The following is an 11,115-nucleotide window of genomic DNA, read 5'->3' on the forward strand; positions in this document are numbered from 1 at the left end:
GTCTAAGCCTGGAGAAAATTCATCGTAGGAAAAAAGCCACACAAAAAAACCTTCATAATTTGCTCACTGTGTCAATATTTACATTAATTTTTTTATGACGTCAAAAACATCAAAATTATGCTTACTATAACACATTTATTCTAATTTTTTTTTCTTGTGACATAAAAGACCCCAAATTTGCATTTGCGTGATACATTTATCTTTCGTTAAGATTATGTGTCATTTTTATTTACTTACGGCGTGTTGACACAATTTGTTTCAAGATGTCAATATAGGCAAATTTTTAACAATTTTCATTGATGAAGGGTAAATGTGTCATACATGTACAAGTTTAATTTTTTTTTCTCAAAAAAAAGTTCAAGATATGTGTATCACAATGGGCATAATTTGATATTTTTATTACCTTTTGCCCTTCGTCATATAATGCTCATGAAAGAAAATGGTAAAGTACTTAAAAAAAAAGTTAGATTTGGAAGTGCACCTTTTATAAAAACGACACGAAGATGGGCCATTTCGAAAATACTCTTGACAAGACAACATGAACCCATCCACTGTACTTTTCCCCCACCATTCCAACTATGACATGAAAGTCATAGGACATAAGATAAGCTTCTCATGAGCACATTATCTCTCTGCAAAAATCGGGTCACTCAATTTTGATATGATGTAATTTCGAAAACACGCATTATTGAACATATGCTTATATCAAATTCATAAACTTAGCTGACATAAATTTATATAATAGCACATCTCGCAACGTCATTATGATATCGATTTCTTAATCGTTAGGTAATCAATAGTAGGAGAAGGTTTAAGGCTGCTATTCGATCACCCTAACCCATCACTTTTAGAGAATCCTACACGAGAGTTCGAACTACGTAATGGGCCAATCTCCTGAAAAGGAACCGAAATTTGTTCACATCGTACAAATACGGTGCGTCTACGACGAGGACGGACACGCACAAGTCACAACGTCCGAAGATCCGCTCCTCGGGCCCAGCATCTCCCGAACCCAACCGTTCAGCCAATGACACTTAGCCACGTAACCCGCTCACACCATTGTCCGAGCGCGAGTTGTGAAACACCGTAGACAAGCTCTTCTCCCCGATTCGAACAAAATTCTTGTCTGCAGGCCGAACTTCGAGCTATCGGTTTGCTCTGCTTTTTTGCTTCGCTCAGCTGCGGAAAAACCTCCCACACTTCCGTTATCTCCGTCGTCGTCTTCTTCCTTTTCGAGGCTCTCCGGAGCTCCTTCAATGGCGTCCGTGCTCAACACCGTCACGGCCATCACATTCCCCGGCGCCAACACCAACGGAGCTCGAGCTCGAGGTCAACTGTCTCCGGCGCCTATTTCCGTTTCTTTCACCCGTGAGTCTCCTGTCTCTTGGATTAACCCACTCGGGTGCGAGTCTTTCTATTCTCCATCGAGAGCGTCGCGTAGGTTCGAACGAGGACTCGCCGGCGATTTTTTTGTCTTCATCTTCCAATTGGACGTTTGAACTGTCGTTTGATTGTCTGGTGCGGCACTGTTGTTGAGCTTCGACTGTTCATTCGTGAGTGTACCGACTGATGTTTCCGAATTGTATGTTTTGTTCAGGACGAAGGCTTACTGTTAGAGCTGCAGAGACCGATACAAACGAAGGTGCCTAGGAAAAATCTCTTTATCCATACTCGTACTTTCTCTCTGCGTCGATTTTCGTTTCTGAAGAAATTTTAATGGATTTCTCAAGTTGAATGTACTCGGCAGTGAATCCTCAGGTACCGGACAAGGCACCGGCTAAAAATGGTTCCAGCTTCAACCAGCTTCTTGGCATCAAAGGAGCCGCACAAGAAACTGTAAGTCTTTGTGTACCGAATCTTCATTATTGGATGATGGCCAGTGTGAATCCTTCTATCAGAGTGAAGTCTCAATTCAATGACTTTTGATTTCGGACTGTATTATGCTGCCTAGAAGTAGTTGGATGTTCAGAAGTGTTTGCTTTGATGTTTTCTTTCTCCAAGAATTTAAGGAAATATGATATTTGGGTACTATCTCAGCTAGCCTCAGAACTAAATTCTGCAAGATGAACCTTTCAGAATAAATGGAAGATTCGCCTGCAACTTACCAAACCTGTGACTTGGCCTCCATTGGTTTGGGGAGTGGTTTGTGGAGCTGCTGCTTCGGGTATGTCTAGCAGACTCAAAATGAAGTTGTTAATACCTCCAGTACTTATTGCTATCTTGTCATGCTAGTTGTTATCAAAGATGTCATCTGTACCTACACATGGTTCTCATATGTCTGAACTCCTTTAAGAGCAGTTTACATTTGGAATTATGTAGAAAGCTCGTATGTGCATCTTTAAAGTCCCTGCTCTAAGGAATCGATAGTCGGTGTGATAATGGTGGTCTCCGATCATGTCCAATACTGTAATATGTAAAAACCATTTGACAGCGGTTTTCAGAACTCATTCATTGCTCTGAAATCAAATAACTAATACCTCTGTTCTGATTGAAATGTCTTACTTCTATAGTGCACAAAAATGTTCTGACTTTTTTAATTGCGTTATGCCAGTTCTTCTTTGATAGCTTCTCCAAAAGTTCAATGTAGTACGTGAAATGGGATCTATTGCTGACTTTTTATTGCTTGTTTCCTCATGATATACCAAAAGAAAGGGAATAGAGATGTTAAACATCAAGCTGAGGCGATGGCTCATTATATAATTTCATTTTTCTTATAAAAACGTCTCCGGAGATCTGAAGTAAGGAATTCCACATTTTGATGCTGCGAAAAATCAATTTCAGTAATGATGCTGTGGAACTTGAGTGACTATTTGCAATGTGCAATAACTATATCATGCAGGAAACTTTCATTGGAATCTGGAGGATGTGGCCAAATCAATTGTTTGCATGATTATGTCCGGCCCATGTCTCACGGGCTATACACAGGTACCTTTTGAGCATCTGAAATTCATCAAAACATTGAAACAATATATTCTCGAACTCACAGGATTTATCTTTCTGCTCACATGGCATCTCTAGACAATGAACGATTGGTATGATCGAGAAATTGATGCTATTAATGAACCTTATCGTCCTATTCCATCGGGGGCAATTTCTGAGAATGAGGTTCGTGATTTCACCAGTTGAGTTATATCTAAAAAGGGGCAACCACACTATTTTAGCTGACTATTATTCCATACCAGGTTATTACTCAAATCTGGGTATTGCTCTTAGCAGGCCTTGGGTTGGCTGGTATATTAGATGTATGGGTAAGTGATTTACTTCAGTGCCAAATTGTTTTGTTTCCCTTTCTATTTAGATAAAGCTAATAGTGTTCAGTTTCTGAATCCATGTTTTCTATAGGCAGGGCATGATTTTCCCATACTTTTCTACCTTGCTCTTGGTGGTTCATTGCTATCATACATATACTCTGCTCCACCTTTAAAGGTAGTTCTTCAAATTATCTTTTGCTTTAATCTCCCTTTAATGAACTGGTAATCATATGTACTTTAGCTATTGTTCCTAAGTGAGACATCTACGTGGTTGCAGCTGAAGCAAAATGGGTGGATAGGAAATTTTGCTCTTGGAGCAAGCTATATCAGTTTGCCGTGGTGTGTACCTCTCTTTTCGGCCTTTGATCCTTTGTGTTCGTGGACACTGATAAACAGATGACAATCATCAAGCTTGGTTTATTATTCTCTCATTTCGTGTTGACTCGTTACATCAAAATAGCAACTTGATTTGGCTGCAGAAATTTAACATATTCAAGGGCTTCTATTTGTTTATATAATTGCATTAAGAAAGTACTTATAGGCTTGGTTATTCTAAGTAAATCTAGAGGGACGGGCTATCCAAAGAAAAGCCGATGCCTTGAGTAATGGAGTAGATGGTTAAACATGGAAGTCAAATAGGGTTATTAATATCCTTCGTATGCAGACTAAATGTGGCTGTGAGTTCCCTCCGTGATTTTGTGTTAAAATGCGATAAAGAGTAACTTGCTTTTATGGTCACCTCAGAGCATGTGGGGGAAGAGTTAACCATCTTTATTAGGTACATTCTGATTTAAGTTAACCAGTTCCTGTTCACTTGTGCCTGATAGGTGGGCTGGTCAAGCTTTATTTGGGACCCTTACACCTGATATAGTTGTGCTGACTATCCTGTACAGCATAGCAGGGGTATGTTTCCTTGGGAAGTTTTGACAAGTGCAGTATGAAATCTGCATTTTTTTAGGTAATCAGTACACATTGGCAACCATAGTTTACTGTTACTTTCTGCTTTTCTCAGCTGGGGATTGCCATTGTAAATGACTTCAAAAGCATTGAAGGAGACAGGGCAATGGGGCTTCAGGTATTTTTTGTAATTTCTGTTGTATTGTTTTTTTTGAAGACTCTGCTTATGTAAACAAGGGTAAATATCCTTAAGATGTTTTCTTTTTCTTTTCACAATCTTTCTGCTTGGGACAGTCCCTTCCAGTGGCTTTTGGTGCTGAAACAGCAAAATGGATTTGTGTTGGTGCCATTGACATTACTCAACTATCTGTGGCTGGTATAGCATCTCTCAAAAACTTTTTAGCTTATGAATATTCTTTGTTGATATTGTTATCTTGAATCAAATTAATAGCATCATGCATGTAGATCAGTGCACTCTTGCCTTGTACGATTTTCAGAAGGATGGCTGACCCGTTGAAATATGAACTTAGATTTGTTCTGTTGGGCTGTTTGAAATCTGTTAATTAGTCAACTTCCATGCACTGAGCGTGGCTAAGCTTCATTTGAGATCATTTGCATCATCCATGACCAAACCTCTACCAATTCAAAGCCTTTATAGCAGTCACCCTCCTTTTAGATGTTTGAAGCAGAACGTTGTACAGTAAATTATTCGTCCAAAAGATTTTCCAACTTTTTTACACAGTAAAAAGATAAACTTAACCATTAGCTAGATGAAACAATGCAAACGGTCATCCTGCTGTGTCTTCAATATTTCTAGTACTCATTTCGAACTCGATTCTGATATGGTTAATGTGATGATAAGCATATAATTTCATTCGGTGCATACGTGGCAGAGTTGTTATGTCTAAAGGGACAAGTTCTGTAAAATACTTATTGGTCATTAATTCTTTCTCTAGAGTGTACATCGCTCTATACCAGTGTAGCAAAATATGTCTCTCTTACAAGCATTCTCCATTAGTATGTTATATTTTCGAGCCAAGAACTTGTCTAGCGGCACTCAAGATCGGACAGACATTTTGCAAGTGGTGAAATCAAATATAACTTGGACCACATTAGATTTCCTTGTACCATCTGACGAATTCAGTGCAATCCATAAGTGGGTCAGAATGCTTTCATGTTGGATTTAGTGAGTCCACTGGACGATACAGAAAATTAGCTTACATGTGACCCTTATGAGTGATCTGAACTGGATTGTTGAATCGAGTATTACATCATTTTTGGTCCTTGGTAACATTATAACTGCCAAATCATTAGCGGTGAGATTCTTGAGAAAAGTTAGTTTGATAGTTTGAACAAAAAGCTATGTTAGACTCCATTTGTTAAAATAAGGTACCCAGAAGAAAAAACATGTGGAGGAGTTTGATCTAGTGGAAGAGGTAGAGATATGGCAAAAAGGATTTAACCTCTGAATCTGATTCCTCTGTCGTGGGGTCAAGCTATCTGTGGTGGGCCTGGGAGTGCTTCTAAGATCATAGAAGGAATTCATTTTCTCCGACCCAGTGGAAAGGGAACATGCGATGTTTCGAGTATTTGTAATGTTCAAATTGTATATCTTGTTGAGCTTCTTATAATTTCCTTTGTTATGTAAAAATAATTGCTCCAGGTTATCTGCTCGGGGCTGGTAAACCATTCTATGCTTTGGCTCTCCTTGCTCTCATAGTTCCACAAGTTGTTTTTCAGGTAAATACCTATGTATTAAGGTCGCGAGAGATTGTATCTTCCATAGATATGATGTTCCTTTGAAGTGTTTTTTCCAAGCAAATATGACAGATATGTTTATAAATCATCCGCTTGCTCCTACTGAAATGAGGCCTAGTTAACCTGGAATGTTCATATCCAAACAAATGTTCTAGGCCTCCTTTCGAGACTCTAATTCTGCTTGGAAGTATCAGTTTATCCACCTCGCAGTGGTTCCAATGCTTTCAATTAACTATATCAAAAAATGCTAAGCGAGCATCAAATGTTACATTGATTTAACTTGTATTAATGGTTTGCTTACACTTCTTATTTTCGTGCAGTTTCAATACTTCTTGAAAGACCCTGTGAAGTATGATGTAAAATATCAGGTACTGTTCCCCTCATCTGTATCATCTGAAATTAGGAACAAAGTAGGTGAATTGAGAAACTTAAGGCTATAGGGTGCTTCGGTTGTTTGACTGTTCTCTATTAGGTTTGTCATTCTACAGGATTGTTGTTGTTCCTGACGGATGACATAGACATGTATCTAGCTGATATCAATGCTTTGTCAACTTTTGTGATCAATAGTATAATGTCCTGAATGTTCACTGAGTACGGCAGTGAGGTTACTCTGGTCAGCATCGAGTCCTACGGCTTGCAATGTTGTCCTATGCACAAATTCTGGCACTGGATATCATGTTGTTAGCGAATGCAGGTTTTAACAGTGCATTGTAAATAATTCTTATGTAGAGTGACATTTTTAACTCAACTTGTGTCTATATAATAATTTCAGGCTAGTGCACAGCCATTCCTTGTGCTCGGTCTGCTGGTCACTGCTTTGGCAACCAGTCACTGATGACTCTATTAGTCCATGAAGCCACTATAGAGAAGTATGGGGGTCTGTATGGAGGAAGAGCTGGCCACCTATTGCGTTGTCATGACCATTACGTTCCGGAATACTAGAAAAGGCTCAGTGCTTGTTCGAAATGATTTCCAGGTTTCCTCCTACTGCGTCATTTCCTACAAATGGATTCAGTCCATAGCGACTGATTTTCTCAATGTTTTGCCTGCATATCCATTACGATTGCTAGATTATGGTCGTCCTTTGTGGATGTAATTTTGTTTTCCTTCCTGTAATCAGACTTTCTTCTTTTGCTAGCTACTAGTTTGTTCCTCATTTTGGGTAATGACAGTACCCCGTTGGAGGTGTACTTTGTCAAAACTGGCCAGTACTGTGGAGGAGACACCAAGACAGTGTCTTATGATTTTCCATTTTTAAAGCCTAGAAAGATTGGCACAATATTGCTACACGTCCATAATTTCAGTTTTTCATTTTGTGAATGCAATGGAGACCTGTTTGAACATTTAAGTTTGACTGAAATTCTATCTGCCATCATACTTGACACCTCACCTGGACACTGGATAATCGGTTTACCCAGTCTCATATTCAGTATTAACAAACTCGAGCATGAGCTGCATTCTCTATCTCAATGAAATCATCAGCTAGCAGTTCTCGGCATATAATTGAAGTATTGAGCCTTTGGATTCCAGTTCTACGACTTTCATGAAATTCGAGATCGTGTCAATTGTCACCACCGAGGTTATACTTTTGTTGCCAAAAGCAGTTCGTGGGATATAGACCGACAGTTTTTCTTTTTTTTTTGGGTAAGGAAATATAGACCGACAGTTTATCTCCTCTTTACCAAAATAGTTGCAGCTTCTTTGCATTTGAAAGCAGAAAGGCTCTTATCGGATCCGGCAAAGACATTTCAGAGTCAACTCCAAAATTCTTCAACTAGTAGATTTCTCACCTTCTGCAGTAGCAAAGACTAAGCAACGCTTGCATTAAGGACCTGCCCAAGTCTCCTTTTTTCTTTTGATGTTCTCCCACTACTAGATCAAAAAAATGGAAAAAAAAAAAAAAGAAACAAGAATCGATTGGCAAGTAAGGAGGTAGGTTCTAAATACCAAATTGAAAGGATAAGCAATGGTCTAAAGCAACACCTGGAGAACAATTGGCTGGCAAATTGATTCTTCAAGCAATCTTAAAATTCAAGTATCCTGAATGAGAAGTACGAAATATGTAAAAGGTACAGGCTCTTTCAAACACATGAATCATCTGTTTCAATCAAAAGCCCAAATTAAAAAGTAAAAGTTGTGATTCCATCGCTCTTTGAGTTCTATCTCGACATTTAATAAAAATCACCTCAGAATGATGCTTGTTGAAATCTAGTTTTACTTCAAAACTCACTATATGGACAATTAGTCACATAGGCTGCTGAAGTTCTTTTGCACTCTGTCAGCATAAATTTGATTTTAAACAAACTCAACAATCTTTACCGAGTCAACCTTAACCTTAATACCGGCATTGCCAATAGCCCACGATAGATCAGCTTAGTTCCATGGACAGATTACAGCTTTTTCTCAAAAGTAGCGACGACAGACGGAATAAATCTAGAGTTGAAGTTTTAGCAATGTACATGCATCAATTAGATTAAAGATGAGTGTGGAACTTCAATTGAATCAATGAGCAAAGTACATGTTTTTTAATTCTATTTCATCCCAGTCAAAACTTTTAGAAAGCTTGCCAATAGGAGACATCATGTTTTTACAATTCAAAATCACTGATGACTGCGTCTAGGTAAATGGTGTTCATCTAGATAAATGAAAAGAAGACAAACTAATCGAACAATTGATTTGACTACCAACTAAATGGCCACAAAGATGAGAAAGCATACTAATGTCAATCAATGACTAGACAGGTGCATTTCTGAGAAACTTCCTCTCGTAGAATCCGGTTACTTGATCTGCAACAGCCCACATAATGGCCTGGCCAGGCGGGATTCTCATGAGCCGAGGCAGGAGTCCCTTCCACAAAGCGAGAAGTCCTTCCTCCTTAAAAATCGTCTGGATGGCGTGAACCATGCCCTTGTACTTCAACTCTCCACCATGTCGACTTTGAGCCATCAACCTTGTCTTCACGACATCGAAGGGCCCGGTGCACACAGGACCTGCAGTTCCGGCGAGGAATCCAGAAATCATGGACTGCCATGGTTGGAGGTCCTTGCCATCGCCTTCATGCTTCTTCCATAATAGTACATCGAAAGTGTTCTTCGCTGTAAACATGGCGGCCTGGTTGGTCCCATTGCGCATGACCGTTGGTGCAGCCCCTGACCACAGCCCACGAAGGCCTTCTTCACGAATAATTGTCCGGGCACAATGAATAGGACCCTTGTACTTTAAATGCTCCGGACTTAAACCTCTTTGTTGCTGCAGTCTGATCTTAACAACCTGCCAATGATCTTATTGGTTAGCTCCCACGCAATACATCTAATTTACAGTAACAACTCGTTAAAATAATTATTATGCATCATGAACCTCTTCGGCAATCAACTCAAGCAGAACAACACCAAAAGCATCTGCATTTATCAAATGTTACAATTTCCAATGTTACTTACTACATATATATCAAATCCGGACAAGCAAATAATTAGTCCGGCCCTACAAAAGAACCTGGAGAATTTCCATGAATTCTACTTTCACATGAAGATGGGTAATTCTTTCTCCACTCGTTCTCCTTAAATTTGATGCCAATCTCAAAGTAAAAGAAAGTATCCCGATTTCTGTACATCTTGGTAATGGAATGAAAGCAGTAGGAAGTATTATTTGGTTATAATCCTTTCAAGTTTTGGAAGGGATGCAGCCATCGTAGCATGCATCCTGACATCGTTGTTTTACACCATTGACAAGCATCCACTTTGAGCCCCTCCATTTCCCTTCCATCAAGGCATAAACATCCTTTCGAAGATACTATTTCTTCTTGTCTCCGCTTCACCATACCTCACTAGCTTTTGTCAGATATAACATCTTGCAAGCAAGGTATCGAGCATGACCACGTCAAAGGATAAAGATTCCATCATCTGTTTCTTTAAATTGGCCTCCAACCAAGAAGCAAGGCTATGCTAAAAATGATACCAAGAGAAATCGAGAAGCAATGATTAACGGCATTTACCATTCTTAAAAGCACTTTAAGGCCTACAAATTGCGAGCCAACTCTCAGTCCCAAATGTTGGCTCAAGTAACAAACACAAATTCTGCAACAGAATTTAGTGAGCTTGGCCCATCTATGATGCATTGCATTAATCCATTCAGTTTGACTTTCATCATCATAGTCTTCACTGTACTGAACTTGTAAAAGGGTTGACAATTTACAAATGAAAGCAGGAAGCGCCCACAAGCATATTAGAAGAGAGTACGCGGCTACAAGCTGACTCCAGCATTGACTCAAATTTTATAAGACAATGCTACAAAAGCATCAAGCATTCACTCAAGGTCCACTGTCCATTTGAATTCGTGACATGCAGCAGAGATCAAGATGCCATTTTTAATCTACAAACAACAAAATTGAGCTCATATAATCCTCTCAGCCGTACAATTCCTGACAAGTAATCCCACATTCCAGGTTACCCTTCAATCACAACCTCACTTCAACCACTAACCTCAAATGGAGTAACAATCACGAGCGCCTCGAGCACCCCGGCGCCGAAGCCGGACAGGAGCCTGGCCGTGTTGGAGAGCTTCCCGGTCTCCGGGTCCTTGAACGCCGACTGGAACATGGCGTTCGACCCCATCCGGAGCGTGTACTTGAGCGTCAGGTGCGTCGCGAACGGCGTCAGGCCCTTCCAGAGAGCTCGGACGCCCTCGGTCTTGACGATGGTGGTGCCGCAGTGGACGATTCCCTTGTAGGCGCCGGACCTGTCGAGCTGGAGCCGCGTCTTGATAACGTCGATCGGCTGGAGGCAGCACGCCTCCACCGTGCCCCCGAGCGAGCCCGAGATCGCCTTCACGTAGGCCGGGATCATGCGCTTGCGGTTGGCATCGGAGGAGGCTCGCGGCTCGCTCGCCATGGCGGCCGTCCGGTGCACGATAGGATCGGGGTTGAGCAGAGCACGGCGTTTGTCGGCTTATATAGAGGAGAGAGAGAGGAGTCGATGTTCGTCTTCTCCGCGTCTACGTCACTCTCTCTCCCTCTCTCTCCAGCAGTGGCGTTGACCTCGGAAGCTTCGGGGAGCGTCGGAGATGGAGTTTGCGGAGCGAATTTCGCAGCGAATTCCGTAACTTGGAGTGGTGAAGTGAAGGAGTGGTGAAGTGAAGAAGAGGCAAGAAGAGATTCGGGGCGGTGACGGACTGGTGACGGGCGCTGCTCGCGGGGGCGAGCGACGGTTCCTTT

The 11,115-nt window shown here is 40.8% G+C and overlaps 2 protein-coding genes across 3 annotated transcripts; one reads left to right on the forward strand and one right to left on the reverse strand.

Moving 5' to 3' along the window:
* Positions 1-980: 980 nt before the first annotated feature.
* Positions 981-7,226, forward strand: LOC115745755 (chlorophyll synthase, chloroplastic). Of its 2 annotated transcripts, XM_030681328.2 has the most exons (15): positions 981-1,368; positions 1,598-1,642; positions 1,748-1,836; positions 2,077-2,164; positions 2,840-2,925; positions 3,019-3,105; positions 3,183-3,248; positions 3,343-3,426; positions 3,529-3,590; positions 4,079-4,154; positions 4,264-4,326; positions 4,443-4,524; positions 5,812-5,888; positions 6,227-6,274; positions 6,679-7,226. In XM_030681328.2, the coding sequence occupies exons 1-15, from the start codon at positions 1,257-1,259 to the stop codon at positions 6,739-6,741; spliced, it is 1,128 nt and encodes a 375-aa protein (XP_030537188.1). In that variant the 5' UTR covers positions 981-1,256; the 3' UTR covers positions 6,742-7,226. The 2 variants fall into 2 exon arrangements, with proteins under 2 accessions (XP_030537188.1, XP_048127472.1); XM_048271515.1 differs by lacking the exon at positions 981-1,368 and having other exon boundaries at positions 1,555-1,642.
* A 1,172-nt stretch (positions 7,227-8,398) lies between these two features.
* Positions 8,399-11,115, reverse strand: LOC115745756 (mitochondrial succinate-fumarate transporter 1). Its single transcript, XM_030681329.2, has 2 exons — positions 10,385-11,115; positions 8,399-9,176 (listed from the first exon to the last, which is right to left on the reverse strand). The coding sequence occupies exons 1-2, from the start codon at positions 10,790-10,792 to the stop codon at positions 8,640-8,642; spliced, it is 945 nt and encodes a 314-aa protein (XP_030537189.1). The 5' UTR covers positions 10,793-11,115; the 3' UTR covers positions 8,399-8,639.

This window comes from Rhodamnia argentea, chromosome 10, assembly GCF_020921035.1.
Source record: "Rhodamnia argentea isolate NSW1041297 chromosome 10, ASM2092103v1, whole genome shotgun sequence".
NCBI lineage: Eukaryota > Viridiplantae > Streptophyta > Magnoliopsida > Myrtales > Myrtaceae > Rhodamnia > Rhodamnia argentea.

What these genes read in the sequence shown, in the direction of transcription:
- LOC115745755 (XM_030681328.2), top strand. Translation starts at nt 1,257, where the DNA reads ATGGCGTCCGTGCTCAACACCGTCACGGCCATCACATTCCCCGGCGCC. An exon ending in CTGGTATATTAGATGTATGG is followed by an intron (nt 3,249 to 3,342) that starts GTAAGTGATTTA and finishes TGTTTTCTATAG; the next exon opens with GCAGGGCATGATTTTCCCAT. An exon ending in ACTCTGCTCCACCTTTAAAG is followed by an intron (nt 3,427 to 3,528) that starts GTAGTTCTTCAA and finishes ACGTGGTTGCAG; the next exon opens with CTGAAGCAAAATGGGTGGAT.
- LOC115745756 (XM_030681329.2), bottom strand. Translation starts at nt 10,792, where the DNA reads ATGGCGAGCGAGCCGCGAGCCTCCTCCGATGCCAACCGCAAGCGCATG. An exon ending in TGATTGTTACTCCATTTGAG is followed by an intron (nt 9,177 to 10,384) that starts GTTAGTGGTTGA and finishes GATCATTGGCAG; the next exon opens with GTTGTTAAGATCAGACTGCA.